This window comes from Anomaloglossus baeobatrachus, chromosome 3 (assembly GCF_048569485.1).
Source record: "Anomaloglossus baeobatrachus isolate aAnoBae1 chromosome 3, aAnoBae1.hap1, whole genome shotgun sequence".
Classification (NCBI taxonomy): Eukaryota; Metazoa; Chordata; class Amphibia; order Anura; family Aromobatidae; genus Anomaloglossus; species Anomaloglossus baeobatrachus.
Genome location: NC_134355.1, coordinates 647,431,169 through 647,459,120, shown reverse-complemented (window position 1 = coordinate 647,459,120; position 27,952 = coordinate 647,431,169). Strand labels below are relative to the sequence as shown.

At 46.4% G+C, this 27,952-nt stretch overlaps 1 protein-coding gene across 2 annotated transcripts in view; it reads right to left on the bottom strand.

The window, feature by feature from the left end:
- KLHL29 (kelch like family member 29) overlaps positions 1 to 27,952 on the bottom strand; it is a 1,297,105-nt gene that overhangs the window by 119,462 nt on the left and 1,149,691 nt on the right. For both annotated transcript variants that reach the window (XM_075341153.1, XM_075341152.1), the window contains one exon: positions 18,058 to 18,238. In XM_075341153.1, the coding sequence (XP_075197268.1) occupies positions 18,058 to 18,238 (181 nt within the window). The remainder of the gene's footprint in view (positions 1 to 18,057; positions 18,239 to 27,952) is intronic.

Here is a 27,952-nt window from a genome sequence, read left to right as displayed (position 1 = left end):
AATGTAGTTCTGTGAGAGCCATTTGTAGTGGTGGTGTAGTGACTCAGAAGGTGCCAGGAGGCAGGGTAGGCTATCCTACGGGCACAGAGGAGGGGGTGTCGTGGCTCAAAAGGGTCAGTGTGCGGAGGATCGGCGATACTGCTACGGGCTCGTGGGGTGTCACGGTGGCAGGCGCCGTTGATCTGCCAACGAGCTGCTTTGAACTTCCCACAGTTGATGAGATCGACTTCAAGAAAGTGGCAGCGGCGCATTCGCAGATGGCTTCAAGAAGATAGCTGTGCAGTCCTGTCTGCGCATGCGCCGCCTCCATAGCCATTTTCTTGAAGTCGATCTTGTCAACTGCGGGAGATTCAAAGCAGCCCGCAGTCTGCCGCCTCCGCGACACCTCACGAGCCCGCAGTATCGACGACCCTGCGCCACTACTGCCGCCCCGGTAAGCCATATGCAGTTTGTAAGATGCACCCCAATTTTTTCCCCAGTTTTGGGAGAAAAAAAGTGTGTCTGACAAACCAGAAAATATGGTATTTTTTTTTTAATAAAGATTTGTCTGCGTGCCAGATGCAGCCATCAAAAGAGCCATATCTGGCTCGCAAGCCATCCTATGAATATCCAACTAGAGGGCGCAATATCAGCTAAATATATTTCCGAACTACTGCTCAGGAAGATAGAAATTTGCTAGCGGTAAACAACCACTTTACATTATTTTAATGGCTCTTGAATATCTATAAATGATCAAAACCCCTTTAAAGAGCATAAATTTATTAGTGTAATTTAGTGCTAGATACTTCCACTGTAATGCCTCGCTCTGTGTTGCACCGCTTGCTAGGAGTCTTCTCGTACCTGGCGTGACACCTGCAGTTACATCGTGACATTATGGCAGGCCAAATTTTTTTTATAGGATTTGTAATAGGAATCCAGTTGCGGCTCTTGCACAACAGATGCAGAGTTTATCTCTGGAAGAACTGAGGTCACAGGTTGTATAGCAGATTGCGGGCCTGCTGGTCTTAGCTCACGGTCAGTTTCATCCAGAACCCAAGTTAGCCCTCCCAGACAGGTTTTCTGGGTTGAGCAATACCTTTGTGGTTTTCAGGGACACTTGTAAACTGTATTTTAAGGCTGGGGCCACACGAGGATTACTGCGATCACCTCGCATGACACTCTGCTGATGCTGGCAGTACAGCAGAGCCGAGTGTCATGAAAGTGTCCCTGTGACTGAGGTCAGATCGTGCGAGCGGACCTCAGCTGCGGGGGGCGGGTCGGCACTGAAGAGGGGAGGGCCGGCACTGTGGAGGGGAGGGATTTCTCTCCCTCTCTCCTCCGTAGCCGGCTATTGCCATTCTTGCACTGCACTCGCGGTACACCGTTGTACCGCGAGTGCAGTGCGATTTTTCTCTCGCCCCATACTTTAAAAAATGTACATTCCCGATAAGTACTATGCCTTTAAACAATATGGGACAGCACACCTGTGGATGTATTTTAATGCACTCCTGAAACACACTGCTTCTTTGTGTAGGATAATGGGAAAATCAAAAGAAATTAACCAAGATCTCAGGAAGAGAATTGTGGACTGGCACAAGTCTTGTTCATTCTAGGGGACAATTTTCAGATACCTGAAATTGCTTTGTTCATCTGTACAAACAATTATATGCAAGTACAAACAAGATGGGAATGTCCAGTCATCATACGGCTCAGAAACGAAATGGGTTCTGTGTACTAGAGGTAAACGTGCTTTGGTCAGACGTGCATATCAACTTAAGGACAAAAGCAAAAGACCTTGTGAAGATGCTGGAATAAGCTGGTAAGATTGTGTCATTATCCACAGTGAAACGAGTACTGTATCAAAATGGGCTGAAAGGACTCTCTGCCAGGAAGAAGGTTTTACTCCAAAACAAACATAAAAATCCCAGATTAATGTTTGCAAATGCACACAGGAACAAAGACCTTCATTTTTGGAGACATGTCCTGTGGTCTGACGAAACGAAAATTTAACTGTTTAGCCATAATGACCATCATTATGTTTAGAGGAAAAAGGGAGAAGCTTTGAAGCCATATAACACCATCACAACTGTGACGGGAGTGGCAGCATCATGTTGTGGGGTTGTTTTACTGCTTGAGAGACTGGTGCACATCACAAAATAGATGGCATCATGAGGAAAGAAGATTATGTGGCAATACTGAAGCAACATTTCAAGAAATTAGCCAGGAACTTAAAACTTGGCTGGAAATGGGTCTTCCAGATGGATAATGACCAAAAGCATACTGACAAACTGGTTACAAAGTGGCTTAAAGACAACAAAGTCAGTGTTTTGGAGTGGCCATCACAAAGCCCTGATCTCAATCCTATTGAAAATTTATGGGAAAAGCAGAAAAGGTCAGTGCGAGCGAGGCGACCAACAAACATGGCTCAGCTACACCAGCTCTGTCTTTGGAATGGGCCCAAATTTCTACCAACTATTGTGAGAAGCTTGTGGAAGGCTATCCAAAATGTTTGACCCAGGTCACACAGTTTAATGGCAATAGTACTAAATAGTAATGAAATGCATGTAAACATTTGACTTTGCAGAAAGTAATACAAATGCCATAAAACATTCTCTCTCTCTCATTAGTCTGGTATTTGGCAAATCTAAATAATTTTGGTTCCTAATTGACCTAAAACGGGAAAGATTTATCCTGAGTTCATGTCAGATAGTGAGAAAAACCTGCAGCTGTGCCTTTATAGAAAGAAGGAAAAACCTGCATATGTGCCTTTATAGAAAACAGAAGGAAAAACCTGCAGATGTGTCTTTATAGAGAGAGGAGGGAAAATCCTGCAGATGCGTCTTTATAGAGAACAGAGGGAAAAACGTGCAGATGTGTCTTTAAAGAGAACGGAGGGAAAAACCTGCAGATGTGTCTTTATAGAGAGCAGAGGGAAACTTCTGGTTTCAACTGTATGTACACAGTGACTCTAACCAGCAGAATAGTGAGTGCAGCTCTGGAGTATAATACAGGATGTAACTCAGGATCAGCACAGGATAAGTAATGTAATGTTTGTACACAGTGACTGCACCAGCAGAATAGTGAGTGCAGCTCTGAAGAATAATACAGGATGTATCTCAGGATTAGTACAGGATAAGTAATGTAATGTATGTACACAGTGACTGCACCAGCAGAATAGTGAGTGCAGCTCTGGAGTATAATACAGGATTTAACTCAGGATCAGTAATGTAATGTATAGAGTGATTGCACCAGCAGAATAGTGAGTGCAGCTCTGCAGTATATAACTCAGGATCAGTACAGGATCAGTAATGTAATGTATATACAGTGACTGCACCAGCAGAATAGTGAGTGCAGCTCTGGAGCATAATACAGGATGTAACTCAGGATCAGTACAGGATAAGTAATGCAATGTATGTACATAGTGACTGCACCAGCAGAATAGTGAGTGCAGCTCTGGAGCATAATACAAGATGGAACTCAGGATCAGTACAGGATCAGTAATGTAATGTATATACAGTGACTGCACCAGCAGAATAGTGAGTGCAGCTCTGGAGTATAATACAGGATGTAACTCAGGATCAGTACAGGATCAGTAATGTAATGTATACAGTGATTGCACCAGCAGAATGGTGAGTGCAGCTCTGGAGTATAATACAGGATGTAACTCAGGATCAGTACAGGATCAGTAATGTAATGTACACAGTGACTTCACCAGCAGAATAGTGAGTGCAGCTCTGGAGCATAATACAGGATGGAACTCAGGATCAGTACAGGATAAGTAATGTAATGTATATACAGTGACTGCAGAAGCAGAATAGTGAGTGCAGCTCTGGAGCATAATACAGGATGGAACTCAGGATCAGTACAGGATAAGTAATGTAATGTATGTACACAGTGACTGCACCAGCAGAATAGTGAGTGCAGCTCTGGAGTATAATACAGGATGGAACTCAGGATCAGTACAGGATAAGTAATGTAATGTATATACAGTGACTGCAGAAGCAGAATAGTGAGCGCAGCTCTGGAGTATAATACGGGATGTAACTCAGGATCAGTACAGGAGCAGTAATGTAATGTATGTACACAGTGACTGCACCAGCAGAATAGTGAGTGCAGCTCTGGAGCATAATACAGGAGGTAACTCAGGATCAGTACAGGATAAGTAATGTAATGTATGTACACAGTGACTGCACCAGCAGAATAGTGAGTGCAGCTCTGGAGTATAATACAGGATGTAACTCCAGACTTTCCCACAAATATAAAGCACACTTCTAACAATTCCATGTAAATAATACATGATAATTGCGATATATAATCAGACTTTGCAGTTCCCTTATTCTGTTATATAGTAATCCACAATGTTAAGCCTTTGTAGTGCGAAGAGAGAAACTTTGGGATTTCGCTGATGCAAAAGTAATTTTCCAGCTGCAGTTTTCCAGAATCCCTGCATTGTCCATTGGAAAAAAGAAGTCCAAGCATCAGGCTGTAAATGGTATTAGCGGTGTGGCTCCTTCCTCCTGTACACGGTGGGGCCTCAGTGTTCGGAGCAGATCCACACATCAGCGCTCACTAATGACTCTCATTTCGGTGGCATTAGCGCTCTGTTTCATGAATAATGTCTTGATTGTTTCTCCAAAATTGAAAATGCGCTAAGCAGAGCAGGAATGTTGGGGATGGAATTCTCATAAGCGCTGATATGATCCCTCGTTAAATATAATTACTGATTTAAGACAGGCATAAACTGCTCTTTTCAAGGATTACATTGGCCAATGATTTTAACCACTCGGATGATTCACACGATGCTGTCTTGTCACCGTAGAGTGATAACAGCTGTTTTCCGGCAGATACAGGCTCAGCCGACATGATGCTGCATTATTGAAAAGCCACGTATTATCTGCACTTTATCAATTTTCTGCAACTTATCATTTCCATTGGTAACTTGCTTCAAAGCTGTATAATAGCCTTAAAGGGAATGTCCATCTGTAATAAATGTTTTACACTGGTTCTTTATACTTAATAAATATTTCTAAGGGTTGGAATCCTTTTTTTCTGACACAGGGATCCAAACCCCCTGTATAGGAAAAGAATTAAGTGATAAAATTCTGTCTACTTGTGGTCACCACTAGGGGGAGCTCAAGACCATGCTATATGTAATAATATGCTCTGGAGCTCCCCTAGTGGCGAGATCTGATTTAGCATTGATAAACTGAACTCAATGAGAAAAACATCTACGCTGGAGATCAAAATTAGAGAACAACACACCATTTCCTAAAAGTTAAGGTCATTGTGTAGTCCTATGTGATTATATCCTAACATGAGTAAACTCGCAGGATTTTAAGCTTATTTCATAAATTGAATTTATTGTAAAGCACATAATAAAAATGTAAAAGAGATAAATGAAAAAGAACGCATCAAAATTAGAGAACACTTTCAGATACCTGCAAATTATTGGTGTTAATCTGTCATCTGGTACTAATTTCCTAAATTATCTGACAAACTCTATTTAACTGGCAGCCTAACTTTCCAGTTTACACTGACTTTGGAAAGTTGGTGTGCTTTTCCAAAGTGACTGAAACCCTCCGGCAGCAGGTTGTCCAGATGAAGGCCAAAGGGGTGACCCTATCAGCCATAGCAAGAGAAGTTGGTCATTCCGAGTCTGTGATTTTGAGAATATTGAATCTTTTCAACATCACAAACGCTTTCAAGTCTCTCAAGAAGGCCGGTTTCTCTTGAAAGACAAATGCAAGACAGGACAGGATAATGCGGACTATCTCCATGGGTAATCATTTCAATACTACAGCTGGAATTGCTCTACAGTTCATCACTGAACAGTGTAAGGATACAGGGTCATGACGTTTAAGAGCATTAGGAGTGAAAGCCCACTATGCAGTGACCAAACCGCTCACAGCAGTGACGTCATGGTCACCAGTGTGGCTACGATCATACATACTCTACGTCTCTGAACATCCTGTGACAGTTGTTAAAGTGCACCACTCACCAGTATTTTCCTATATAACTTAAAACCAGTGCTATACTTGCACTATCAGGTTGATTCTATACATACCTTTAGTTGTCAGCTAGGATGTGTAGGTTTTGAAACACAAGTAAAGTTTATAAAATAAGCAGCTTTTTGAGTGACAGCAGCAGCCAATCAGCTGATAGCTGGGGTGGGTATTCATAGTGATTTCGGCCCCCCTGCCTGTTTGTCCTCTCCCTGTGATTTACACTAATTCTGTTATAGAATCATTTTACTGAGTAGAAGGACCTGTGCTGATGTCATATCCATGTGACCAGAAGGGGCGGGACCTCAGCCAACATAGCTGATATCAGGAAGCAACATTATTTTTCTGTTGGCTGATGCCCCGCCCCTTCTGGCCACATGGGTATGCCATCAGCACAGGTCCTTCTAGTCACTTAGTAAAACGATTCTATAATTGAATTAGAATAAGTAACAGGGGGAGGACGGAAAGGCATGGGGGCGGGAATCACTATCAAAACCCACCCCAGCTATCAGCTGATCAGAAGCTGCTGCCACTCAAATAGCTGCTCATTTTACAAACTTTACTTGCTTGTGTTTCTACAGAAAACCTATACATCCGAGCTCACAACTAAAGGTATGTCTAGAATCAGCCTGATAGTGCCAGTATAGCACTGGCTTTAGGTTATATAGGAAAATTCTGGTGATTGGTTCGCTTTAACGACTGGCATAGGATGGTCAGAGATGTAGTGTACATATTCGGCACCGTCTCTGGATATCCCAAACGAGGACTCCACTAGCAGTCTTCAACCAAATTCCTCCCTTGACAATATGACCACTGCAGCCACATTGGTAACCAACATGTCACTGCTGTGACCATTGAATTGTGGAGTGGTCACATGTTCCTAATTGCCGAAAGAAAAAGGACAGAGACCGGAGTGGGACCCGTTCAGTAGGGATCATTATACACCTAGAAAAGATGAGTGAAGAGACAGGAGATGACGTACCCTTGCGCCCTCAGGAGACTTCCCATTGGTCAGACTCTGGCCAGTCAGACATTGGTGGAGTATTCCAGTATGTCACCAGTAAGCATTATGAGATAGCCCATTTAATTGTTTTTTTGTCCCACATGTTCTTTAATATGAGCTTCTACAGTTATGGAAATCCTTAGATAAAAATAGCTTTTAGTAAGTCCAAACCCCAGAGAGATGATTTAGTTTTTTCACCGTATTCTAGAAACTACATTTTATATTTTAATTGTTACAAATCGACTGGTACGGAGGGAAAAATAATGAGAATTCAATAGGATTTCTGTTCCTAGCTTCTCTGGCGCTCACTTCACAGCTCATATTACTTTTGTAACAAGTTTTCAGCGCAGAGACTGATTAATGAAGCCGAGCTCTCTCCCCCGGTCTCTCACCACACTCCTCACCAAAGTCTTCAATACTGACGGAGCTGCTAATTGTTTTCATTCAATTAATAATTTACCAATTATCCGTAGATGGCGAGACTCTATCTTGTACGATAATCATTGGGAGTTTTCTTGAAGCAAATGAGTTCTTACTCAAAATGTAAGTTTTATAGATCTTATGGCTGTCTCACCTCCGCATATAAAAAATCAGATTGCACTCGTACCAATATTCAGTGAGACAGTGCAGATCATAACAATTTATTATATGCACATGTGAGCGATCTGTAGACCACAACTATGAGAGACAAAATGGGAAAATAAATCCAGAAAATCACCGCGTCTGATTTGGCAAGATTTTTTTGCAAATTTTGTTGGAAAATAAGTATTTAGTCACCTAAAAACATGCAAGATGTCTGGTTCTTACAGACCTGTAACTTCTTCTTTAAGAGGCTCCTCTGTCTTCCACTCATTACCTGTAGTAATGGAACCTGTTTGAACTTGTTATCAGTATAAAAGACACCTGTCCACAACCTCAAACAGTCACACTCCAACCTCCACTATGTCGAAGGACACCAGAAACAAAATTGTAGCCCTGCACCTGGCTGGGAAGACTGAATCTGCAATAGGCAAGCAGCTTGGTGTGATGAAATCAAGTGTGGGAGCAATAATAAGAAAATGGAAGACATAAAAAACCACTGATAATCTTCCTCGATATGGGGCTCCACGCAAGATCTCACCCCATGGGGTCAAAATGATCACAGGAAAGGTGAGCAAAAAACCCAGAACCACACGGGGGGTCCTAGTGAATAACCTGCATAGAGCTGGGACCACCATAACAAAAGCTACCATCAGTAACACACTACGCCACTAGGGACTCAGATCCTGTAGTGCCAGACGTGTCCACCTGCTTAAGCCAGTACATGTCCAGACCCATCTGAAGTTTGCTAGAGAGCATTTGGATTATCCAGAAGAGTACTGGGAGAATTTCATATGGCCTGATAAAACCAAAGTAGAACTGTTTGGTAGAAACACAACTTGTCGTGTATGGAGGAGACAGCATGCTGAGTTGCAGCCAAAAACCACCATACCTACTGTGAAGCATGCGGGTGGCAACATCATGCTTTGGGGCTGTTTCTCTACAAAAGGGACCAGGACGACTGATCCGTGTAAGTGAAATAATGAATGGGGCCATGTATCATGAGATTTTGAGGGCAAACCTCCTTCCATCAACACGGGCATTGAAGGTGAAATGTGGCTGGGTCTTTCAGCAAGATAATTATCCCAAGCACACTGCCAGGGCAACAAAGGAGTGACTTCGTAAGAAGCATATGAAGGTCCTGTAGTGGCTAAGCCAGTTTCCAGATCTCAACCCCATAGAAAACCTTTGGATGGATTTGAAAGTCCGTGTTGCCCTGCGACAGGCCCAAAACATCACTGCTCTAGAGGAGATCTGCATGGAGGAATGGACCAACATACCACCAAACAGTGTGTATCAACCTTGTGAAGACTTACAGAAAGCGTTTAACTTCTGTCATTGCCAAAAAGGATATATAACAAAATATGGAGATGAACTTTTGTTATTGACTAAATACTTATTTTCCACCATAATTTGCAAAAAAAATCTTGCCAAATCAGACGCGGTGATTTTCTGGATGTGCTTTCTCATTTTGTCTCTCATAGTTGTGGTCACCTATGATGTCAATTACAGGCCGACCTCATCTTTTTAAGTGGGAGAACGTGTACAACTGGTGGCTGACTAAATCCGTTTCTACCCCACTGTATGTATATATATATATATATATATATATATATATATATATTATACATACCTGTTGTATGTCTGCAAAAGACCTGAGACTGGGACGGAGATTTGTCTTTCAACAAGATAATGATCCCAAACATAAAGAAAAATCTACAATGGAACGGTTCACAAATAAACGTATCCAGGTGTTAGAATGGCCAAGTCACAGTCCAGACCTGAATCCAATCGAGAATCTGTGGAAAGAGCTGAAAACTGCTGTTCACAAACGCTCTCCATCCAACCTCACTCAGCTCCAGCTGTTTGCAAAGGAAGAATGGGCAAGAATTTCAGTCTCTCGATGTGCAAAACGGATAGACACATACCCCAAGCGACTGCAGCTGTAATCGCAGCAAAAGGGGGCGCTACAAAGTATTAACTTAAAGGGGCCGAAAAATATTGCACGCCACAATTTTCAGTTTATTATTTGTTATAAAAGTTTAAAATAAGCAATAAATTTCATTCAACTTCACAACTATGTCCCACTTGTTGTTGATTCTTCACCATAACATTAACATTTTTATCTTTTTGTTTGAAGCCTGAAATGTGGGAAAAGGCTGAAAAATTCAAGGGGGACAAATACTCTTTCGCAAGGCACTGTATATATATATATATATATATATATATATATATATATATATATATATATATAAATATATATATATAAAAATATATATATATATATGTAAATATAAATATATATATATATATATATATATATATATATAAATATATATATAATTCAAAATTAGGTAAAAAATTAAACGGAAAACAAATGTAAAAGAAAAAAATGTAAATTGAGAGTAAATTTTATTTCTAATTACGGATATTTCAATTCCACCTGAAAATATGTTGACTATAAACTGAAATTGGACGTCAAACCTTCCTCACCAGTACAGAGTGTTCAGAATATTTTCTTTCTTTTGTAGAATGATTTTCTCCTCCAGAGCTGACTAAATCTGGGAAAGGTGGAATATTCAGCAGCACATCCAGGGAGAGAGACGCCAAGAACAAGATGGCTGACAGAGGACGCTGGGCTCTTGAGGTGTTGGATGTGATACAGACTCTTGACCCTCCATCTTATTATAAAGTGCAAGTTTGAAAGAAAATAAATGCTGCAGATTGTGTTTTTCTCCTACACGGATGAACGGCCAAGCCTTTTATTACTGCCTGTTTGCTTAGGGTTTGGCTCATTTCAATATTCACAATCGAACAGGGCCAGGGAACTGAGGGAAACTTCAGCCAAGCTCGAGTCGGAGAGCCAGGCAGAAGATGAAGTATGCGGCTCACCAGTAGGTGTCACTTGGACCTTACACACACGCAATGAACAAAGTCGATGGGACAACCAGAGGCTGCTGGATTTACCATCTAAAATGAGATTTCACCCATGATAGGACACAGCTGTCAGGATGGAATTGGCAATTGTTTTAGTGAAAAAGTCACGCTGATCTTAAAAACATAACTTGAGACTGTAATTGTCAGCTAACATGTTTTCCCTCTATTTATTATGGGAGCTGCTCCCCAGAAGGCCAGGAACATTCGAAAAAGTGTCTGAATTATTTTCATCCTATAGTTCAACGTGTCTTCGATAAATAATAGAGCAGATGCTTTTCCTATTAGTCTAATTTCTTAACCATGTTCTTCTTGTATTGTGATCAGAGATACTCAGGGCTGCAAGTAAATGGGTCGTCTAGGATGGAAAACCCATTTTCAAGGAACATAGTAGGGAATTCTGAGTTAATAGATGTTGGGTTTCTGTCTTTGAGCAACTGCAAAAAGTGTCTCTCCTGTCCTAGAGGACCCAACATGGTCACGAGTTCATCCAGAATAAGACTGTTTCAATAGGCAGCATGAAATGCTTAAAAGGATCCTGTACTTTAAGAAAATGTGATCACATTTGATATATTATGTATAGACAATCTAAAAATAATGTTGTTATTAATGATGATCGAGTACTACCACGCTCGGGTGCTCGGTACTCGTAACTAGTGATGAGCGAGCACTACCATGCTCGGGTGCTCATTACTTGTAACTAGTGATGAGCGAGCACTACCATGCTAGGGTGCTCCTTACTTGTAACTAGTGATGAGCGAGCACTACCATGCTCGGGTGCTCAGTACTTGTAACTAGTGATGAGTGACACTACCATGCTCGGGTGCTCATTACTTGTAACTAGTGATGAGCGAGCACTACCATGCTCGGGTGCTCAGTACTTGTAACTAGTGATGAGTGAGCACTACCATGCTCGGGTGCTCATTACTTGTAACTAGTGATGAGCGAGCACTACCATGATCGGGTGCTCATTACTTGTAACTAGTAATGAGCGAGCACTACCATGCTCAGGTGTTCGGTACTCGTAACGTTTGATGAGCAAGCACTACCATGCTCAGGTGCTCGGTACGCGTAACCAGTGAGGAGCGAGCACTATAATGCTTATCACTAGTTTCTTTTTTTTTTCCTTTCTTTTTTTTTTAACTATTCAGGTGGCCATATCCAGATAGTTACCTGGAGTTACCTGAGAATTTCGGGCCCGGGGTCGGTGCATGGATACTAGGTATCCCGTGCAGATCCAAGGTGTTTCAGACCAGGTTCGCTTATCACTAGAGACAAGTTTTTGTGTTTCTACAAAAAGTGGGGGAGTATTTTTGACTCTCCACAGGAAATGAGCGAGGGTCTTTGTCTCCAAAGAAATTGGGAGAGGGTCTTTGTCTCTCCACAGGAAGTAAGGAAGGGTCTTGTTTCCAAAGAAATTAGGGGAGGTTCTTTGTCTCTCCACAGGAAGTGAGGGAGGTTTTTTTGTCTCCACAGGAAGTAAGGGAGAAGTCTTTTTCTCTTCACAGTAAGTGGCGGCTGGTCTTAGGCGGGCTTTGCACGTTGCGACATCGGTAACAATGTGTTACCGATGCTGCAGCGATAGTCCCGCCCCCGTCGCACGTGCGATATCTAGTGAAAGCTGCCGTAGCGATTATTATCGCTACGGCAGCTTCACACACACATACCTGCCGTGCGACGTCCCTCTGGCCGACGACCCGCCTCCTTCCTTAGGGGGGCGGGTCGTGCGGCGTCACAGCGACGTCACACGGCAGGCGGCCAATTGAAGCGGAGGGGCGGCGATGAGCAGGATGTAAACATCCCGCCCACCTCTGTCCTTCTCATTGCAGCCGGGAGGCAGGTAAGGTGAAGTTCCTCGCTCCTGCGGCTTCATACACAGCGATGTGTGCTGCCGCAGGAGCGAGGAACAACATCGTACCTGACGCACCATTGGCATTATGGAAATGTCGGAGGCTGCAGCGATGATACGATAACGACGCTTTTGCGCTCGTTCATCGTATCAAAAAGGTTTTACACGTTGCGATATCAACTGCGACGCCGGATGTGCGTCACTTTCGATTTGACCCCACCGACATCGCACGTGCAATGTCGCAACGTGCAAAGCAGCCCTTAGTCTCTCTACAGGAAATGGGAGAGGTTTTTTTTTATCATCACAGGAAGTGGGAGTTCCTCTTTGTCTCTACGAAGGAAGTGGGGGAATTCTTTGTCTCCCTGCTCCCATTTTCTTGTCAAACTGCATGCAGCCATAACGGGAGAGGCAAGCTATCTGTTAAGGGGAAGTAAGCCACTGGACAATGACAGGATCAAGGCATGCTTAAAATGAGGTAAAGGAAGGCCCAGCACGCCTAAAGTGTAAATAGAGATTAGACAAAGCCACCTATTAAAAAAAAACAAATAGATGCATATTACAAAGCTACAAAATTGATAGAGTTCCTGGATATATTAGACTTGTATATACACAAAAAGTGGTTTTAAGTTGTGGAGAATGAGAGCAAAAAGACCAAGCTTTTAGGACAAATACACTTATGAACTCTTACTCCAAGATTCCTTCTGCAGATTACATCTGATCAATTATTAATCTTGATTATAATATTGTTGGAGACACTTTTCCTACCTGTGACTGCCTGAGAAATGTAAAATGTCTTTCATGTACTAGTTGAGATAGAAGGGTTAAAAAGAAGACATATTAATCTGAGCACCAATGGTATGGTGGTCCATGTGGTCGTCAGATGGACTAATGTGACTATGGGCAAAATAAAATGACTTTAAACCCCATAGCTCATTATTTTTAATCAAGAACTAAAATAAAAAATAATCACTTACGCTCATGATCGCTCCACACCAACCCAGCGCCACTGTTCAGAGATCCCGGTTTATCTTTCACTTGACCTTCAATGATGAGTGGCAGACCATATGTGACCACATGCTGTACTTGTAGGCATCATCAGAGGCCAACAATTTCTAAACGTGATCATGTGTGCTTGTGTAACACCCTGGGGTCGAGGGATTTTCACACGACACGTCGCCAGGCCGGGGGTCGCAGACCCTCTGCGTCGTCATGTGCTGGCCTGGCCCGGTTTCGTGACCCCGAGGCGTACAGAAGGGAGGGAAGGCAGTGAATGGGAGAAAGGATGGAGGATGGGGGTAGTGACGGTGAGGAAAGTCTTTTTAGATCGTGACGCCACCTGTGGTCCGCGGCGAGGGATGGGACGCCGCTGCGGGTGCTGCTCTCCGGGGCTGATTGTGAAGACCCCAACCAGGATGGTGTCGCTCTCCACAGGCAGAGTGGAGTTACCCCGGGGAGGATGATGGAGGATGGACTGGGGTGGTGGTAGTCCCTGTTGGCGCCGCAGCGCTGGGTGACGATGCCGTCAAATGAGAGATATAGGCAGGGGCTGTGGTTCCAGGTCTTTTACTCACTGGTAGTTCAGGCGCTGCCCCAGAGTACCAGTCTCTGCCACGATGGGCTGCAGCCGATCCCGAATCCGTGGAATGTCAGGACCGGTGTGTCAGCCTATGGGCTCTTCCTGGGCTCTTCCTCTTTTGATGCGCTAAGTATCGGATGGTATGAAGCACTTGGGGATCCCGATGTCAGTTAAGTGTCTCGTCCTGTATGCTTATAGCGCAGTTCTGCCGTCGGGACAAAGAGCTCAGCCCCGGATCCTATATGCCATTTGGCTCCAGGAGTAGTGGGACAGGTCCGGTGACTTTTCTAGCCTGTTACTGCGACCCTTGCAGAGTGTAGACAACTTGAAGTATGCCTGCCCTAAGGTTCTGAACACCGACAGCGCCGGTCCTGTGGAAGCAGCCTCCAGCTTCTCTGCAGCGACCGTGTTGAAATGCCTTGGCCCACAGAGCTACCTCGCGGAACGTCCGCTCTGCTCGGCGTCTGTAGCTTTTCTCCCCCTGAGGTTGTGTTGTGTGTTGGAAGCTGTTGCCCCCAGCCGCTGCCACCGGCTGGTTCCCTACTCTCACTAAGTCAACATGCTTTTTCCACTGTGTGCTCCTCACTGCCCCGATGGTCGCTTTTCCCTGACCCCGAGTCCCGTTCCAGTGGATCGGTAGCCCCTAAGTGCGGTGGCGTCCTGTAAAACCCAACTGCTGTGGTGACCCTTTCTGTGACCTGACCATGGCCCGATCTTCATTGGGGAGGGCAACCCACTGTAATGGTATGTGTGTGTTGGTAAAACCAGTACTGACCTTCCTTAGACCCAAGCCTCAGGGGCGCCACACTTGGTTGCCTTGTCATTACTTCAGGTCAAGTGATTGACCCTCGGGGACCTACGGAATGGCAGTGTGGAGGGAAATTACACGCTCATTAGAAGTATTTTTTTAAGACATTTGCTGTTTCTTGTATTTTTTGTTTAATATCTGGTACTCTTCATCAGAAGTGCTAAGTTTGAGCGCCCTCTTCTCCATCACTTAACCAGCAGGTTGGATGCACGAGGCTCCGTGTGAATTTCCCTCAGTAATTGCCTTGTGGCATAATTTTGTTCAGAATGTCAATTTTATGGCCATAGGCACATCAAAAAGTCAGATTAGAAAATCCAATTAACCCCCCCCCCTTTTTTTTCTCTGTAAAAATATTTGATCTCAAAGAATAAACCAGATGGGACGTATAATATTAGTCTGTTTTTTTTTTCCTGCGCTGTCTCTGCTCATAAATCAGCGCTCAGATAACTGCAGATTAATTATAACTTCAAGCCTAGCAAATCCCATCAGAAAGGTTTACAGGGTCCCTGTTGAGTAATGCAAAGATATAGAAACCGGGGCTCGGTGGGATATTATGTAAAAAACGCCCTAATTGGACAGACTTTAACTCCTTTGCAGCCTCTTACTGGGGCCTCGAGGACCCAGCGGGAGATGATACGAGTAAATTCACACAGTAACCCAAAGTTTTGATATTAGCTAATTAAAATGTTCATTACTGCACAGATGGAACATCTATATTTTGCCGGATCTCCACAAGAAATATACCGTGGTGGGGTGAGATATTTATGGATACACTAAATCTGTCACAAAGAAGTACATTTGAACAAAAGTGAATGAAATATTTGCTGAATATGGTTCTTTTTTGAGAAGAAGAAAAACTTTCCAAGTTTAGCACAAGTAAATGTCCCAAAGAGTTGGGTTTAAAAAACAGTGGAGCTTGTAAAAACATAGACAATGATAGAGCTAGTCGAAGGCTGTGGCCTTCAGCGATGGCCGAATATTGCCACTATGTCATAGTCAGTGCTTATTTTTTGAGTATCTCACACTAGGGCTCACTCAAGATCATCTGTTACTCAAGCATTTCGTCAATAAAAGATGTTTGCGTTGGACTTGGATACTAATTTATCCAACGTCTTATACTGGGGCTCACTCAAGATAATCTCTGTTACACAAGTCTCTTCAAGATAACATCTTTGCCCTAAACCTGGATACCAAGTGACCAATTACTTTTTAAGGACAGCTACATCCTATGCCTAATAATAATCACGATCTAGGAGAACACTGGCCTAAATGTGAAGAAACTCAGATCTGCTTTGGTGTCTAACTAAGCTATTGGCCAAGAATTCCCTGGGTCTTAAAATCTAAATCGGAGGCTGTGGCTCTAAGAGTTGACCAAATAGTGACACCGGGTCATAGTCGGTGCCTATTTTTGATGAACACTTCTAATAGTATGACTCACTCAAGATCATTTCTGTTACTCAATAATCTTGTGAAGAAAAGATACTTGTGTTAGACTTGGATGCCAATTCACCAATTAATTTGTAAAGAAAACTACATATTATCATTAATATTATGCGAAATCTAGAAGAAAAAAGCCTCACTAAGGTCCAAGAAAAGCCAACCATTGGCAAAACTTGAAGAAGCCTGGCTTTGCTCTGGTGTCTAACTAGGCTGTTGGCCCAGAATCCCCCATAGCTCACAGTCTAATTGGAGTCTGTGGCCGTCATTGTTGGCCAAATAGTGAAACCAGGTAATATTTCTTGTCTATTTTGATAATCATTTTTCATAATAGAGCTCACTCAGGATCATCACTGTTACACAGGAACCTAGTCAAGAAGAGATTTTTGCATTGGTCTTGGATGCCAATTTAACATTTATTTTTAAAGAAAAATGCATCCTATGGCCAATATGAAGCTAAATATAGAAGGAGGAAGCTTCACAAGGGTCAAAGAAAAGCCACCACTTGCCAAAACTTGAAGGAGGCTCTGCTCTAGTGTTTAATTAGGCTGTTGCCCAAGAAGCCCCTTGTTACGGGGGGCTGTCTGATAATAAACCTAAAGGAATGTCAGACAGTCAGGGTCCACCGTGCAAAGACTCTGCTGCAGACTATGGCAGAGGATAAGGGGTATATAAGTGTACCACTGTAAAAAATAATAGCACAAGTGCAGAGTGCAATACCTCTGTTAAACTCACAGAGGAATATAATTAGAAAATAAAGCAACTCCTCCCTTACTTGGAGGGCGTGTGGAATGGTCTCTGTTAAAGATCACATGAGACAAAAGCAGTGAGTGTGAAATGGCACCTACCTAGGTCCGTTCCTCTAGCGGTGCCAGGAGACGGACAGCAGCGTAAGCCGCACAAAGCTCCTACCTGCACTCGCTCCACTAGTGTGCGAGGACACGAACCACTAGATATGGCACCTGCCTAGGTCCGCTCTTCTAGTGGTGCAAAAAGAGACGGACAGCAGCACAAGCCGCACAAAGCTCCTACCTCTGTTCGCTCCCCTAGTGTGCGAGGATACGAACAACTGCTAGACGCAGTATAAGGAACGTTACCCTAGCGGCAACGTCCACCTACGAGTAGAATCACAAGGCCCAGCCGGACCATGTGCCTCAGGCACCTGCCTATGTCCGCTCCACTAAGAGGTAAGGATACGGACTGCAGCCGAAGCTGTAAGGTATAAGAACGCTACCCTGCCGGTAGCGCACACCTAACATAGACAGAGAGATGCCTAGAGGGACGTGCACAGGGCGTCTACCCTCATGCATGAACCAAGAGGACTGAGCGCCGGGCGGCGTGCGTCAGGGTCTTATATAGACTCTGTGCCTCATCCAAGATGGAGGACACCAGAGCCAATCCGCTGCCAGAATGACAGCAATGACGTCACGCTGGCCTATCACCGAGCAAAGCGTCACAAGCACATGACCAGCGACCAATCGGCATAGAAGGTGTCAGAGACATGTGACCACGTGTCACAAGCACATGACCAGTGGCCAATCAGCTTAGAAGGTGTCAGAGACATGTGACCTCGTGTCAGCGATGATGTCACCCGCACATGTGCAATGGCTCCAAGATAGGACTTGGTCTCCAGCGCTTGCAGATGTGCAGTAGCAAGAAAACCGGACATAGTCTCCAGAGCCACAGCAACCGTAACACCCCTAGAGCTCCAAGTCTAGGTTTGGGTCCAATATGGAGAGTTGAGGTTGCAGAATAGTGAAGAACTTATTTCCAACCTGGCTCCAGTTATAGACCAATGAAAGGAACGAACCATAAGTGCTCTGTAGAAAATTAGTAAATTACCTAACAGTTATTAAAGTTTCAAAGTAGTAGCTATAAAAAAAGTCTTACCTTTCAACATGGTCAACATTGCCAGCTACACCGAGGCCACCGATTGTATAGATTTTGCCATCATATACCAAGCTGTTGTGCCGACACCTTGGAACGATCATCCTGGAAACCAGATTCCAGTTATCAAGTAAGGACATATAGCACCACACGTCTGCAAGTGTGACCCCAGATTCCATGCCACCTAAATGGGACCAAGAGAGGTTATTCAGTAGGAACATGTGATATACATATTTTATAGAATGCTCAAAGCTGTATGATGATGAAATTGGAGAGCGGTAACCTGCTCTATTGAAATTCCGATGCACTTGGTGTGACATACCGGGATTTACTAACATGTAAGAAATTCTCTGAGCCTTGACTTGATTCTTCTCTAGACTCCTAGAAGAAGGAAATATCTAAGTCTTTCTATTATGCTAGCAGCTAATATACAGTCCAGTGACTGAATGACAGCTCATCACTGCTCTTATTGTACAAGCAACGTTGGTTAAATCAGAAGTCAAATGTTAATGGAAAAGGAAAAACTAAGGGTTGACATTTTTCTCAATCATCAGTCCACTAGATGGAGCTATTCTATCACCTTCTGATCTGCAATATAAATAGGGGACATAATTCTCTATATCTACATATCAAAGTTAATTTAAAAGTGACTTAATGATCATTTTAGGTGTAATGAGATTACAATCTATCAGCAATCGCATGGAAAGCTTCCATGAAAACAGAGTGAATGCTATCTTCGTGCAGCTATCTCTCTTGCTGAATTTGGGCTCAAGACAAATGTGGAGCTTTGACCCCATGAGTAACTACGTGCAATAAGGAGGAGTAGTTATATTGCCTTAACATCTTTCTTGTGACATATGGGTCAAATTTTGACCAGTCGTCTACCTCTAATGGCGGAAGATCACACGAGGCCAGCGCCAACTCCGACAGCGCAGTTTTAACTATTGGCATCGATGATGCAGATAAAGTTTAAAGAAGTTATGAAGGAGGGACTGCTCCACTAATGCTCCCTCCTCCATCATTCTCCTGCTGTGTCGGTGCTCTGACATCTCAGCACAGCGGGTGCGATAACGTCATTTCTGCACGTCCGTTGTGCCAAGATGTGCAAAGCTTCAGAACACATGCCACTGCAGAGCTGTTGGAGAAAGAGGAGAGGTGAGTATTTATTCATTATTTCTTTTTAAACCAGTGAGTACACTGGTGGAGGACTATAGAGGACTATAGAGTGTGCATTATACAATTTGGAGGATTAAAATACCGTGTTTACCCGAAAATATGACAGGATCTTATATTATTTTAGCTCCGAAAGATGTCGCTAGGGCTTATTTTCATATTGTTGTATGTTGCCCCATTGTGCTGCTGTAGGCCCAAGAAAATTTATGGTTGCACGCCTGCTGTTAATTTAAAATGAATATTCACCAATTCTGCCGCCCACCCTTGTGTGGCGGCATCAGTGATTGGTGCAATCAGACTGCTGTACTCATCTGCTATTAATACAAAATAAATATTCACCCCTTCCCCCGCCCACCCCTATGTGCTGGTGACGGTAATTGGTGCAGTCAGACTGCTGTACTCCTCAACCGACAATCGCATTGCAATCTTTGGACTGGCTGGCGACTGTCCTGACCTAAGGGTGACAGCTGCATAGAAATACATGCTGACACGCTTGGGTCAGAAGGACCACCAGCCAGTCCAAGTGAGGAATACAGCAGTCTGACTGCACCAATCACTGATGCCAGCACAGAGGGGTGGGCGGGGGAAGGGGTGAATATTCATTTTGCATTAATATCCGGTGAGTACAGCAGTCTTATTGCATTACTGGGGTACAATATAATATATGGAGGACTATGGGGTGCATTGTAATATATGGAGGACTATGAGGGGAGCAATATACTATTTGGAGGACTATGTGGGTGAATTATAATATATGGAGGACCATAGGTGCATTAATATGGGATGCATTATTATGGAAGGCAATGTGGGGCCCATTATACTATATGAGGACTATAAGGTATTATACTTTATGGATAACTATGTGGGGCCCATTATACTATGTATGGAAGACTATGGGGGTGAATTATACTATATGGAAGGCAATGTGGGTCCTATAATGCTATATGGAGGACTATGGGGGCTGCATTATACTATGTGGATGACTATGGGGGGTGCATTATACTATATGGAGGACTACGGGGGATGCTTTACACTATATGGAAAACTATGGGGGGTGTATTATACTATGGGGACCATTACACTATATGGAGGACTATGGGGTTCATTTTGGGATGTATTATTAAGGAAGGCAATTTGGGGCCCATTATACTATATGGAGTACTATCGGAGATCTGTTATACTATATGTAAGGCTATATGGGTGCCAATATATTATTTGGAAGGTTATGTGGATGTGAAGCCCCACAGGTGTTGTGCAGTGCATTACCTTCAGGGACTCCACTCAGCTGGATCTGGTCACAGGTAGGAGATCTTCTTCTTGTCGTGACGCCACTCTCAGATTTGCGGTCAGTGGGGACCGCCACTGCAGGTTAAGGGCTGCCTGGGGCTGATGGTGGGTGCAGTCGGATGTAGTAGCCTCCTGAGAGTGAGGCAAGCCCCAGGGCCCTGTGTAGATGTGTAGAACTACAAGGCGCAGAATGACTCCACACAAGCAGGATGTCTTTCAGGGTTTTTACTCACAGTTGATGGCAGGGTGAGTGACCCGGGCGTAGCTGGGATGAACCAAGTGGGAACCAGGTGTCCTTCAGGCTGACTTGTGAGGGTGACTACTAACTCGCCTTCCTTAGCCCTTGGTGGTTTGGGGTAACCCCGACTTTGAGTCCCTATGGGGGTCACCCAGGGAAGATGCTGCAGCCTCTCTCCCCTTCGTTTGCCGTGTGCTTGTCGCCTGGACCAGGCCACTCCAGCTGCTTGCCTCCTGTGACCTATGGGCCCTAACTGTGGCTACGTGGCTGCGGCTTTTGGTAATGTTGTGGCGTGGGCTTTGAGAGCCCCACACCGGCAGGTTTAGCAAAAGAAAGTTGGATCTATCTCCGCTCCGGGATCTGCCGCCCGTTTGGGCCTGGTACTCTCTAGCAGTCTCCTTACTTCCCACTCCGTGCCCTCTCTTTAGCTGAAGATGGATTTCGGGTAGCACTCCTAGTTGACCGTTCTCCCCCGTCAGTAGCCACTGCGCGGGCGCTGTTAGACAGCAACAGCCCCACAGGTCTGCTCCTCACTGAGCCCTATGGAGTTCTGCTCTAACTGACTCACTGCCCCTCCTCTCCTGTTCTTGCCTACGCCACCTAGCAACCAGACTCTCTTACCACACCCCTTGAGAGGAGATGGAGGCCGTGCTCATGCTTCACCCCCTCCTGGAATCCCCAGGGGTCCTCTCATAGGTACATGTGTGAGACCTGATCACTATGCGCCTGTGTACCACACCCCGGTCAGCCTTCTGGATTACCTGTATTGTACTGTCCCCAGCATGGGTGCAGTACTCAGTGGTGCCTGACCAGGTCAGGGGCGCCACATTCCCCCTTAGTTATCACCAGCACGTCCTCGGGCTGCAAGACAACATTATAAAATGCATAAAACATTAAAACATGTAAAACATTTAAAAGCACCAGGTACCATACATCACCACCCTCCACCCACAAGTCCGTTAACCCACCCAAAAACCCTCTCAGGAGGCAGGTCACCGGTTTCTTTTGGCAACCAGGTCTGGGCCATCCACTTCTCCAGACCTTTCCTCCAATCTGCCTCTCCCGTTGGCCGCGACTTCAGCCACTTCTGGCAGGATGTAGAGGCGGCTTTCATGGGCTGGTGGTTTTCAGGGTATACCTGGCCTGGTGGATCCGCGCCTTCAGCCTCTTCTGGCAGGATGCAGAGGCGGCCTCCACAGTTGGTGCTGACCAGGTACCCTCTTTGTGGTGGAGAGCCAGGCCCCATAAACAGGCATGCTCTCTGGTCGCAGGCGAGCCAAGGCCCTATATACGGACGGACTCCTCCTGGTTGCAGACGAGCCAAGCCCCTAAACAGGCTGACTCTGGTGGTGGTGGTGCCCTCTGGTGTAACTATTTACACTGCGAGAGTTTGTGGCTATAGCAAGTTCATAGCCTTTAAGTTTATTTCTCACAATAGTTTATGTGGGCACATGCTTAAACGTAAACGTTGCAAAACAAACTTTTCAAAACTTTAACTTTCTAACTGCTGAACTTCTTACTTTCCTTTACTCCTCTTTACCAGGGCTTGGGCCTGTTGGGCTGCGGCACCTGCTGCTTTCTTGCTCTTTGTCGTCGTCGGAGGTAGTCTCATCTGTAGGTTCCTTGTCTTTTCTTTCTTGATCTTCATCTGTTTCCTTTGCTGCATCTGTTTCTTTATCTCTGTCTTTTCTTTCTTCTTTGGGACATGGTGCTACATCTAAGGCATACCAGCCTCTTTCTCCTTGATGCATGGTGAACTGCACTGTGTCGCCCATTTTCAAGTTTCTGCCAGGGTGTCCTCTGGGCAAGTGGGCTCTCACATCCCTCCTATTAACGAAAATGCCCTCTTTCATACCCGGTGCCACAATAAAGCCGTATCCGCTTTTCAAGTTAAAGTCTTCCACAACTCCTCTACAAAGGGGTCCTCTGACCTGTGCTTGGGCTCTTCTCAGGAACCTTTTTTCTTGTAGGTCTCTGGCCGTGACTTCTCTCTGCTCTGGAGATGGCGGTGCAAGGGACAGCGTTGTTCTGTTGCGACGCCTTGTCTTGCGGCCTGAACTCTGCGTGGTACAGCTTGCAAGCTCCCAGGTGAGACTTTTAGGCAGGTCTTCGTCAGCGGACGGTGTCAGGTCTTCCTCATCCCAACGGGAATAGGGCAACATCTCCGGCTCTGAGTATAGATCCACTGCTGGTGGCTCCGGAGTCAGCTCCTCAGCTTCCTGGCCTCCTCTCCCCCTTAGTTCTTCGCTGCACTCTGGTTGTGGCAGCGCTGGGGATGAGTGTTCCTCAGCTGGCCCAGGCGGTGGACTCTTCAGCGTGGTTGCTGCAGGGGTTGCCTTAGGGGTGTGCGGAGGGAGCATGTATCTGTCCACCATCTCCTGTGGGAACTTGGCCTCCAGGTCAGCCTTCAGCTGCCAGTATGCGGAGTCTTCACCTATCAGGGATTTCCTAGTAGGGACTTCCTCAGACCGGGGAGCAGTATCTGCTCTGGCCTTGCAGGCCGGGGAAAATGATGATGCAATCTCTTGGCGGGCCGCGCCCTGTATGGCGGCGGCCTGGTCTTGGCGGGCCGGGCAGGGCATCGCTGCGGCGGCCTGGTCTTGGCGGGCCGCGCCTGGCATGGCGGCGGCCTGGATCAGCGTCGCTGTTGCAGAGGGCTCTGTGCAGGCTGAGCTGGGCGTCGCTGCTGTGATCGGGGCTTGACGGGCCGCACCTGGCGGGGCTGCGGCCTGGTTCAGCATCTCACTTGCGGCGCGGACGAGCGTCGCTGCTGCGGTGGGGTCTTGGCGGACTGGGCTCAGCAGGGTGGCAGCCTGGGTCAGCGTCACACCTGCGGCACGGATCAGTATCGCAGTGGTGGTCGGACCTTTGCGGGCCAGGCGGGGCATGGCTGCGGCGGCCTGGATTTGGCGGGCCGCATCTAGCGTGGCTGCGGCCTGGTTCGGTGGCGCCGCGCCGGGCGCCTCTTCTGGGACCGCGGGCGTGGCAGCAGGGGTCGGGGCACTTGCGCTGGCCGGGGCATCTCTGGACTCACCCATCGGTGGCACCATCGGGGTCTGAGTCGTCGCCGCTCGGTCTGGCAGGCGTCGCGCGGCTCCCTCCTCGTAGGTCCGAACCGCCGCCGCCATCTCCAGAAGCTCCTTGCGTTCTTCTCTGAGCCGTCGCACAATCCTGGCCTCCAGCTGGTCGCAGAAGATGGCAAGCTCCCGGCACCACCAGGCAGCAGAGCCTGGCTCTGGGTATCCGTGTCTGGACTCCATTTCTTCTAGCACGCTACTGGCTTCTTCTCTGCTCCGCCGTCTCCGGACGCTTCCGCTCTCTTCACAAGCGAGGGCAGAACTCTGCAGGGGATCTCTGGGTAGCCACACCTCTTCGTGGGCGGTAACTTCTTCCAGCGCGGGCTGCTGTTGTTTTTCAGCGCGCTTTTCATGGTGGCAATATGGCGGCGCTTCCAATTTTTCAAGCGGACCGCCCAGGCACATAGTCACCTGTCTAAACAGGTCTAGTCCTTATCCTGTTCGTGACGCCAGATGTGAAGCCCCACAGGTGTTGTGCAGTGCATTACCTTCAGGGACTCCACTCAGCTGGATCTGGTCACAGGTAGGAGATCTTCTTCTTGTCGTGACGCCACTCTCAGATTTGCGGTCAGTGGGGACCGCCACTGCAGGTTAAGGGCTGCCTGGGGCTGATGGTGGGTGCAGTCGGATGTAGTAGCCTCCTGAGAGTGAGGCAAGCCCCAGGGCCCTGTGTAGATGTGTAGAACTACAAGGCGCAGAATGACTCCACACAAGCAGGATGTCTTTCAGGGTTTTTACTCACAGTTGATGGCAGGGTGAGTGACCCGGGCGTAGCTGGGATGAACCAAGTGGGAACCAGGTGTCCTTCAGGCTGACTTGTGAGGGTGACTACTAACTCGCCTTCCTTAGCCCTTGGTGGTTTGGGGTAACCCCGACTTTGAGTCCCTATGGGGGTCACCCAGGGAAGATGCTGCAGCCTCTCTCCCCTTCGTTTGCCGTGTGCTTGTCGCCTGGACCAGGCCACTCCAGCTGCTTGCCTCCTGTGACCTATGGGCCCTAACTGTGGCTACGTGGCTGCGGCTTTTGGTAATGTTGTGGCGTGGGCTTTGAGAGCCCCACACCGGCAGGTTTAGCAAAAGAAAGTTGGATCTATCTCCGCTCCGGGATCTGCCGCCCGTTTGGGCCTGGTACTCTCTAGCAGTCTCCTTACTTCCCACTCCGTGCCCTCTCTTTAGCTGAAGATGGATTTCGGGTAGCACTCCTAGTTGACCGTTCTCCCCCGTCAGTAGCCACTGCGCGGGCGCTGTTAGACAGCAACAGCCCCACAGGTCTGCTCCTCACTGAGCCCTATGGAGTTCTGCTCTAACTGACTCACTGCCCCTCCTCTCCTGTTCTTGCCTACGCCACCTAGCAACCAGACTCTCTTACCACACCCCTTGAGAGGAGATGGAGGCCGTGCTCATGCTTCACCCCCTCCTGGAATCCCCAGGGGTCCTCTCATAGGTACATGTGTGAGACCTGATCACTATGCGCCTGTGTACCACACCCCGGTCAGCCTTCTGGATTACCTGTATTGTACTGTCCCCAGCATGGGTGCAGTACTCAGTGGTGCCTGACCAGGTCAGGGGCGCCACATGGATACCATACTATTTGGAGAGCTATGAGGACGCCTTTATATTTTACAGAGGTTTATTTGGGGGCTTTGTTGGGGCGAGCAAAGTGTGAAGAAGTGTGGGGACCATTATACTGCATGGAAGGCTTTCTGGGGGTCACAGTTAAAGATTATACTGTGTTGAGGTCTCCATACTTTGCCAGGGTAGTTTAGGGGGGTACAGTAAAGTCATCATACTGTGTGTGTTGGGTACTGTGAAGGAATTCACTGTTGGGGTATCATACAGTGTTTACGGGACCCTTTTGTTGTCATTATATTTTATGGGTGCAATGAAATGGGAATCTAGGGGCGAGCAAAGTGTGAAGAAGTGTGGGGACCATTATATTGCATGGAAGGCTTTCTGGGGGTCACAGTTAAAGATTATACTGTGTTGAGGTCTCCATACTTTGCCAGGGTAGTTTAGGGGGGTACAGTAAAGTCATCATACTGTGTGTGTTGGGTACTGTGAAGGAATTCACTGTTGGGGTATCATACAGTGTTTACGGGACCCTTTTGTTGTCATTATATTTTATGGGTGCAATGAAATGGGAATCTAGGGGCTTCAATAGGAATAAAATTACTTTGTAAAGACTGTAAAGTTCTGAGATATGTTCGTATGTGACCCAGCTGTATATTAATTTTTTTCTTTTTTGTGAGGGGAGGCCCAATTAGAACTTCTGCTGAAGGGCCCAAGGATTTCTATGTATGCCTCATCTTGACCAATTATGGGATTAAGCTACAAAAATAAGATCTATCCTTGGTTACCTTTTACATTGAGTTATGTAAATGAGTGATAATTCTAAAATGACTTGGCAAAAACTTGGTGAGTTACATCTACTGTTCATTGTTACCAAACCTAACAATTTTAGCAGAACAGGCTAATTCTCTAATGTGTATGAGGTCCTCCCAACTCTTTCCAATGGCAGGTAATCAAGAGGGTAATTAGGCATATACATTTTATTGAGTTATCTAAGGGAGTGATAACTCTAAAATGACTTGGGACAAACTTGAGGAGTTGCATCTACGGTTCATTATTGCCAAACCTGACAATTTTGGCAGAAAAGACCAATTCGTTAATTTGTATGGGGGCCTCCTAACTCCCCCAAATGGTAGATAAGCAAGAGGGTAATTAAGCATCTGAATTTTATTGAGTTATCTAAGGGAGTGATAACTCTAAAATGACTTGGGACAAACTTGGTGAGTTGCATCTACTGTTCATTCTCACCAAATCTGATGATTTTGGCAGAACAGGCCTGTGGTCAGGGCCGTATTTACCATTGGGCACCGGAGGTCTGGTGCCTGGGGCGGCGGGTTGCGGGGGGGGGGGCGGTGCCAAGAGCGAGAGTAAAAAGTAAAAAAAATATATATATATATATTTTTTTTTTAAAATTTCCCTCCCCAGACTCATTACTATAACCGGAGGCTTTGCCGGGGGGGAGGGATTGGGGGGGTGTGGTAGTTAGTTGGTCCCGTTTTTAATTTGTATTAGCATCTTAAACGCTAATACAAATCATCCTCCATACCTGCTCCCTGCGCGCCGGCACTTCCGGGGTCAGGAGCTGCAATCAGCTACCTGGCCTGGCTCGCTCACTGATTACGTCACAGGCAGCGCGATGAGTCACCACTGCCGGCGTTTCTGCAGACTGAGGAGCTGAGGAGAGAAGTCACCGGAGTCAAGAGGTAAGCGCTGTAGAGCCGAAAATAGCGGCGGTAGCCGGCAGGGTGTAATCTGCATGGGACAGGGGCAGCCATAGGGAGCCCTCTCTAGGGGAAAAGGAAGTGCATGGGGTGTAATCTGTGTGGGGCAGTGGCAGCAGCCATAGGGGGCGCTCTATATGGGAAAGGTGGTGCATGGAGGGGAATCTCTATGGGGCAGGGGCAGTAGCCATAGGGAGCACTCTATATAGGAAAGGGTGTGCATGGAGGGGGATCTCTATGGGGCAGCAGCTATAGGGGGCGCACTGTATAGGAAAGGGGGTGCATGGAGGGGGATCTCTATAGGGCAGGGGCAGCAGCCATAGGGGGTACGCTGTATAGGAAAGGGGGTGCATGGAGGGGGATTTCTATGGGGCAGGGGGCAGCAGCAATAGGGAGCGCACTATATAGGAAAAGGGGGTACATGGAGGGGGATCTCTATGGGGCAGGGGCAGCAGCATAGGGAGCGTTCTATATAGGAAAAGGGGGTGCATGGAGGGGGATCTCTATGGGGCAGGGGCAGCAGTATAGGGAGCACTCTGTATGGGAAAAGGGGGTGCATGGAGGGGGATCTCTATGGGGCAGGGGGCAGTAGCATAGGGAGCGTTCTGTATGGGAAATGGGGGTGCATGGAGGGGGATCTCTCTGGGGCAGGGAGCAGTAGCAGAGGGAGCGCTCTGTATGATAAAGGGGGTGCATGTAGTTGGCTCTGTGTGGGCTCACAGCATGGGGTGTGATCTGTATGGGGCAGGGGGCAGCCTGTGGCGTGGGCTCAGTATGGAAAAGGAAGCAACGTGGGGTGGGCTCACTATGGAAAAGGGGGCAGCGTGGGGTGGG